Here is a 7,857-nt window from a genome sequence, read left to right as displayed (position 1 = left end):
TGGGTGCATCCTGTCAGAGGTTTGTCCTGGGGTAAGTGGGTCTGCTCAGTAAACACCTCACAGCTTTTCTGATAGACAAGCCCTTGGGTTTCCGGTGTGCACGAGCACAAGGTGAACTTTCGGTGGATATTTTCTGCTACGAACGGTTTTGTAAGTGCGTGCGTGAGTCACTTCACCCGCCCCTGACACCAGAGGAACCACTCACACGAGTCTAGTCACTCATGTGTGCACGAGCACTCTCAGGACACTGCCATCCTTCCACACTCCTGGATCACCAGTACTGCCATGCCCACTTCAGGGATCCCAGCAGCCAAAGCCAGCCCTCCCTGTGTGGGATGGGAGCAAACAGCACTGGAAATCGAGCTCTCCAAGTCTGCTATTAAGACATAATTCTTAAATCGCTTGTTTGATATCTTTTCTGGTTTATTTGTTTAATAAAAGCACTTAGTTAGCCGGAGACCCAGGCTCCTGGGGCTTTCATTTCTCTGCAGAGAAGATAAGAGGAGCACATTTCCTTATCCAGTGAGTCATTTTTTCTGCTCTTTAATTATGCATTTGTGCGACTATCAAGCATATTCAGCTCTGAGATGCAAACAGTTCAAACTAGTCACCAAGCTTCAACTTTTGCTATTCCAGAGATGATCAACCACAGTTACAAAGAGCAGGAAAGGCAAAGATGGGGGAGGCAAAGAGTGGAGTGGCCGATGCCCAGAGCCTGGGCCGTGCTTGTGAGCAGGCCCACACGTGAGTACTGCTGGGATAGTCAGCACTGATTTTCTCCATGAGTAAGTGTTATCATGTGGCCCCGGAGGAGGTGGACAGGCTGGCAAGAGGGCACAGAAGACCTGTAGAGCATGATAAAGAGGGCTGAGAAAATGGGGGGAACAGGGAAAGGTCAATAGCAGCAATGAGGCTGCAACATCCTTTCACATAGCAGGACCTGGGAGAACTTTATTCACAGGAGGACATGACGGCTGCCATTCATGGGCTCCCCACCATGCCTTTGCAGCTTCAAGTTTTCATTCCATGTACTGAAATGGGAGCCAAATGAACTTTATTGTAAACTTCACCCTCCACATCAAAAGCAATGTGTAGGTTACTTGATTTGGGCTTTCCCTGGTGAGCATATCTGGGGGGATGACAGAGTTCATCTGTAAGCGTGGTACAGCAAGTGCTGGGAACCATTTCTGACCCTGCAATTTAAGCCAAGCAGGGAGGACTTTTGTTTGGTAGCAATGGAGGAGAGCCACCCACAGCACTGAAATCCACAGATCTCAAGCATCGGGGTTTGATGTGTGGGTACTGGCAGCAGGACATTTTCCTCCTCCTGATTAGGAACATCTAAGATCATTAAGGGTGTTTTTAGTCCCTTCCAATGGTTTGGGGACCAGACTTGTTTGGTGTGACCTGCTTTGCCCATGCCCTGGGCAGTTACTGAGCAGAGCCAGATCTGAGCCCTGGAGAGTGAGACATGGTGCTGATGAGCCATGGGTCTAGATCTGTGATGGAGAGGATGGGGAGAGCAAGGTGGTGGAGAGCACAATCATTAGTAGGGGTGGAGAACACACAGCAGTTGGCCTGTCCACACAGCAGTCCCTGACAGGCCATGTCCTGGGGGCAGTGGGAGCTTTTAAAAGGGGAGATGTTAGTGCCCCTGCACTCTTTTCTTCTCTGGTCCTTTTATGCATTTTCCATTCAAGCCAGTCTGTGGCCCTGGGATGGGGTCTTGTAAAGATCCAAGCACAGGAAAGCCTCCTGTAGACACTGGAGGAAGCTGAGGGTGCTTTTCACTGACATCAAGGGAGGATGCAGGCTGGGGATTGTGCCTGGGGGTGACATACAGGTGGGCAGGGGAAGAGTAAGGATCAAGAAGGTCAGGCAGGGGCACCATATCACCAGGTACAAGGTGCTGTGTGGCTGAGGCACATGAGGGGCTGTGAGGATTTCAGAAGCATATTTTGGAGGAGAGGGGTAGTTTGAGGGCACATTGCACAGGCAGGCAGGGGTAGGGCTTGAGCGCTTGCTCTCCTCCTCCCCGTGAAGATCCGCCCCAGGCCAAGTACAGCGATTGTGAGCCCCAAGGGAGACGACGCATCTTGACAGACTGTATCTCCCTCTGCCACGGGGCCCGGGGCGCTGCGATTTCACACTCGGGCGGCCCTGTCACTGCCGCGCCACTCAGGAGCTGGGCTCTCACTCCCACTCGGCCATGTCCTCGTCAGGAAAAGCTGCCATTGCCTCCTCCTGCCTCTCCTTCGAGTGCTTCGACACCCTGACCAAGTCATGCATCAAGTGCTCCGAGTTGTACAAGGACAACACAAGTAAGGGGACAAGGGCAGCTGGGGTTCTATCTTCCCAGGGATGGGTGGTGGTGGGTGAAGGAGGCTGGGGACACCCCAAGGGTGGGCAGATGGAGGGTACCTTCTCCTGAGGATGGCTATGGAGGCGGCAATGGAGGATGGAGCACTGCCTTCACCTGGAGGAGAAGGAGAGAGGAAGAAGGCAACCAGTTCCAGGGAAAGGGACATAGTGAAGGGAGAAGCTAGATGATCCAGCCTGGTGTGGGGGTCACAGCCTTCCTGGTCACAGGCAGGAAGACAGGATGCCCTCATCTTCTACCCTCCAGGAATGGCAGGGCGTGGGATAAGGGTCCCGTCAAGCAGGGACACATTTCGTTGCAGGTGGGTAGCAGTGAAGTGCCACCGCAGCCCCAGGGTTGACCGACCAGGTGGGAAACACTGCTGCCCTCCTTCCCACCCCCAGCTCTCCCACTCCTGACACTGCTGGCATCTCACCCCACAGCAGAGCCCACCCTGGCACCCACCCTGACCAGCACTTTCCTGATCTTCGGGGTCCCGGTGGCAGTGGTGTTAATCCTGATTCTGGCTGCTCTCTGTGGCTTCCTGGCCTGTAAGGTGGGAAAGTGGAGGAGGAAGAGGAAAGCGGCAGACGAAGAGGCCAAAGGTAGGGGACCTTTTCTTCTCCCTCTCACAGTACCCTGAGGACCCGGGAGCATTTGGGATCACTTGCTGCCAGCTTCCCTGAGGCACATCCCTGTTGAGGCTTGCTCTTCCGCCTCGACATCAGCTTCACAGGCATCCCAGGACGTTTTGGGGCAGCTGAGTCACCACCTGAGGCACGGTGTTCTGTTCCCTGAGAAACTATGCATGTGCCTGACTGCCAGGGCAACACTGCTGAGCCATCCCTCCCTTTGCCAGGTCTCCCTGGTGCCTTCACTTGCTTAGAGCATCTGCTGGCACCATCTCTTCTCCACAGGGGACATGTACAGAGCACTGGTGAGGAGCTCTGTGAGCTCACTGATGAGAGCCCTCTCCCCCAGTAGCCAGAGGGCCATGGATGGAGCGGGGGTTGTGGAGGCAGTGGTGGACATCTGGTGACAGCTCCAGGAGCAGCCTCTCCCTGTGGCGCTGCAATGGGTGTCCTGTGTTGACTGCCCAGCTTGTTTCTCCTGCTTGGGATGCCCAGTGTCCTCCAACATGTACCTCAAAGACACTAATGGGGTGTCAGAGCCAGCTCCATTGACAGGACACTGCAGCACTGCACAGGGTCATCCAGTGCATCAAAAATAGGGATCGGGGGCCAGTGATGAGGCTGAGCATTTCCTGGCAGAGGTACTCACAGAATAGTAAATCCCCAGTGCCCCACGATGGCCTGTTTTGTTGGGGTGGCTGTTTCCTCCCTTGAGGGTCTCTGCACTGGTGCCGACTCAGCCCTGGGCACTCTTCTCAGAAAGGATCTTTCCTGGCTTCACTCCTCCCCATTCCCGGGCAGGGGGTATGGCTACCTGGGACCCTCATGAAGTATGGCTCCCTGGGACCCCCAATCTCCGGGCTGCCTCTGGGAGATGCTGGCACCCACCACTGCCCCAACATCCGGATTGGTGTCCATGAGGGGACAGCAGGGCCAGAGGCAGCTGGTCCTTGTACCCTGGCTTGCCTGCACACTTCTGGCAGTGCTGGCTGGTGACTCAGACCAGGGGGACATTACCCGGGGCTTTTCTGCCATGCGACAGCCCATGACGCACATGCCTAGGAAAGATACCGAGAACAAAAGAGGAGGGAGAAATCCACTGGCAAGAGAGATCTGGCTATGATGGAGAGTGTTGGAGGCACTGCTTGGATAGTCCCCTGCTGCATGCCCTGGTCCTCGCCCCCTTTGCCCCCCAAGGCTGCACCACAGCAAGCCCACTGCTGCTGCACTGGATGTGTGGAAAGTGTCAGGAGGCTTGGGGCTGGAGGCACACGCCTGCATTCAAAGTGTGTAAACAAGTCTATTTTTAAGCAGGAGGCAGTCAGGGAGGGCGAGCCACCATGGGCTGGGCTGCTCTGCTGCTGGCAGGGTTTAATGAGAAGGTTTGAAGTGGAAGTGCAAGTTTCTGCCCTTCCCTGTTGTCTTTTAGGGGGGAAAAAGCCCATCAGTTGTAAGCAATATCAACCCTGCAGCAGGAGAGGTGGGGTGGGGACCTTGCAGGCTCCTCCTGTTCCAGCCCCATCTTCCCCCCAGGGACAGGATCCTCTCCCTGGGACCTGCCTGACCCCACTTTGTGAGCCCAGTAACCCCCTTTTCTTGTCCCCTCCCAGCAAACGTGGACACTGCCAGCCCCCTGCCCAGCCAAGACCCTGCCATGCCAGAGGAAGATGGTGCCCTGGACCCAGAACTATGCTTGCACCTTGATGGGGACCTGAAGATGCTGGGGCCACCCGAGAAAGCTAGGGCAAAGAGGAGGCCATGCTGCCAGGGCAATGCTGATGGTGACATCATTCTGCTCTCCACTGTGTACCCCCGGCATGAGGAATGCAACCACAGCTTCCCACTACCTGCCACTGAGCTGGGGGCCACAGCCCTGGTCACCACCAAAACCACCCAGAATTGCGCCAGAGAGGAGCGAGTCTGAGAGAGGGGAAATGGGGCTGGAGTGCTCCGGCTGTTCCCCGTGGAGACCCACAGCCTGTTCCTGGGACGAGCGAAACCTTCTGTGGGCATGAGCTCTCTGAGGTCCAGGTTTTGCCCTGAGCAAGATCAGCCTTGTAAGATGACTGTCCTTTTCCACTTTCCCGTTTGTGCTGAGTCCCAAGTTACACCTGTAAGCGCTGGAAGAAGCCAAAGTGGACCTCACCGAATTGCAGTGAACTACTGACAGCTGCCATGGCTCAACTGTTAGGAGAAGGCAGAGGAGACACAACCAGTGAGGATGGAGCATGGCAGGGACTGCTGTGCCATTTGCAAGGCTGCCATTGTGCCAGGATAGGTCTGCTGTTGGATGGGCAACTTATGAGAACATGGAGCTGGAATAGCAGAAACATCAGGAGAAAAGGAAGATGGAGATGGAAGCAGGGAGTTACATTAGGACCAAATGCCACACCACAGTAGCTCCATTTTTGCTGCTGGCCTCAATAAAAGTAGACTCGGGGCCATAAGGAGCAAGGCACATCCAGCATCTACTCCATTCACAGTCCTGCCACCCTGTCTTCTGCACTGTGTGATACCCAGGTCTCTTCTCCCTCTGGGCACTCTCACACGGGGACAGGCATCTACTGGCACTCCTAGGAACCACCCCAACAGCTGGGTACCCCAGAGATGGGAAAAAAGTCCGTCTTCCCAAGCAGTGAAGAGGGGAAAAACATTCTGTCCTTGCTCTGACCTACAATCCCTGAAGTTAGGGAGGACCAGGGGCAGGCAACAGAGACAGCTAGTCTAGAGGAGCTCCATGAACTTGTCATTACAGCTCCAGACAACCGTCACTTCAGCTCACTGTTGCTGTAGAAATACTGTGTGTCACTTGGGATGCATGTTTCTGCGCTGCAGAAAACCAGTCAGGGTGTGATGTGAGCGTAGGCAGGATGAATTAATTTATGCGAGTGTCCTCAAGGCTTTGCCTGTGTGCCAGATCTGGCCAGTGTTGCTGGTCCCAGGCATTTCTCTGTAAATGGTTTTTTTCACCCGCCTGCAAGTGGCTTTACTGCGCAGGAAGGGCTCTGTTTCAGGAACGAAACAGTGTGGGGTTGCTGTTTCGGAGTAATTACAACAGTGATCCCCTTGGCTGAACAGAGACAGGCCAATGGGTTGGGTGAGAAGTGCTGATGACCCTGGAGGAGGTGATTAGGCAATTAAAAGTGCCTTGGCAGTGTTACTTGCATGAAGTGCCATCTCAGCGACAGCTTGGGCCTGCTGTTCCTTAGGTGAGGTGGCTTCCTCGTCCAGGAGTTTTGGACACTGAGGCAGAGGCAGCCAAGCAAGGTGTTAGGGCACTGCCATCGAGCACCAATGGGCCACCGAGTGCCATAGTTCCCAGTAGGGTCACCTGGTGGCACTGTGCAGAGGAGGTATCCCTCTGATGATGGGAAGGTGACTCCCTGCCCATGCCTGAGTTCTACTCTGGGGTTGCAGGACAGATGGTGCTGTTAACGGGTGACCCTCCCTCTTCTCCCCTGTCCATGGCACCAGAACCAGACTTGTGGCACCAGTCACATAATAGGTGCCACAAGCACAGCCATAAGTGCCAAGGCCGAAATTCCTCACCACAACTCCTCTCCCAGAGCTAAACATACTAGCAGAGATGAGCCTTCATCCGGCTGAGGCTCCACATGACCCAGGATTAGATGGGTCCTGTCTCGGCCTTGGGGCTGAGAATGGTGGAGGAGGTATTCCATGTGCCCAGTGGCTGTCTCCTGGGGCTCCAGGCATCTGTGGCTCACTGACAGGAGCTGTGGAGACCCCAGGTCTGGGCTCCTGGTTATCCACAATAGCCATGCTGCCCATTGCAGAAGAGGCATGAGTCAGACATCTCCTCATCTTCAGGCTCTGCACCCAACCCTGTGAAGTAAATTCAAGCAACCTTTGTGCATCTGGAGTGGGGAAATGATCCCAAGACAGGTTGGAGGATGTTTTGGCACTGGAATAAGGACTACTCGTGGGAGGCAGAGCAACCTGTTTCATGGGAGATGGGGGTGAGAGGGAAATGGAGCAGAACTATCAGGACCACCCTCCACTTTCCACCCAGTGACAGCTGCAGCCCAGCCCTGCGGATATGCTGCCCACCCCAGAAAATGCGGTGATTTGAAAAAGAAACACCCATACAAATCCTATTGAAAAAGCCCCTCTTTTTATTCAGGTAAGGACTTCTGCTCTCATTTCTGCTGGAACTTATGCCAGGCATCTCCCCGTATAGGAAGTCACTGGCATTTGCAGTTTGCAGAGTAGCAATTTAATCCACATTGGATTTCTCAGCCAGTGAGTGCCCCTTGGCATGTGCAGCGTCTTTCCCACAGCCTGCCTGCCCAAATACCAGCTGTGGTGATCTGGTAGTGGTGGTGTGGCTCCCTTCCTGCCCAGTCTGACCGGGCCAGACTTGCAACCTTCTCTGTGCACCATTCTATCCTTATGTACAGGGCAAGGGTCTGTTTGCTTTGGCTGCATGGAGGGCTGAGGGAATAGAGATGAAAAATATGGTTGTAAAAATTAAAGAATAAAGTGAACCCATTGTCAATGCATAATCAGAGGTCTGTATGAGGTCCCCATTCCCCTGGCTTTAGGGATCTCTGACATGGTGGTCCTTGGGGTACAACAGGGCTTTGAGTTGGAGAGGCTCCCCCCTGCACTGGCATCACCAGCTTGTTCCCTGTGCACAGCCATCTGCATGGCCAGGAACCAGACAAGCCTGGCCACCTGCATCTCCCCATGGCCATGTCAGGAGCTGGCTGATAGAACAAGGAGTGGGGAAAGTCTTTTTTTTTTTTTTTTTTGGAGAGGGGAGGTGTTACCTTTCTTTCTTTGACTTTCCACAGCAGTTTCTCACTTCCCCCTGTGAGGCAGGAACTGTGCTTCCTCCCCAGCCCG

At 54.4% G+C, this 7,857-nt stretch overlaps 1 protein-coding gene across 1 annotated transcript; it reads left to right on the top strand.

The window, feature by feature from the left end:
• The first annotated feature begins 676 nt into the window (after window positions 1–676).
• Window positions 677–7,460, top strand: LOC135415114 (tumor necrosis factor receptor superfamily member 13C-like). Its single transcript, XM_064656672.1, has 4 exons — window positions 677–728; window positions 2,076–2,321; window positions 2,803–2,964; window positions 4,602–7,460. Exons 1-4 carry the CDS (start codon window positions 677–679, stop codon window positions 4,913–4,915), a joined length of 774 nt encoding a protein of 257 aa, XP_064512742.1. The 3' UTR covers window positions 4,916–7,460.
• The last annotated feature ends 397 nt before the right edge of the window (window positions 7,461–7,857 follow it).

Source organism: Pseudopipra pipra, chromosome 5, assembly GCF_036250125.1.
Source record: "Pseudopipra pipra isolate bDixPip1 chromosome 5, bDixPip1.hap1, whole genome shotgun sequence".
Classification (NCBI taxonomy): Eukaryota; Metazoa; Chordata; class Aves; order Passeriformes; family Pipridae; genus Pseudopipra; species Pseudopipra pipra.
This window is presented reverse-complemented; position numbering and strand designations above follow the sequence as displayed.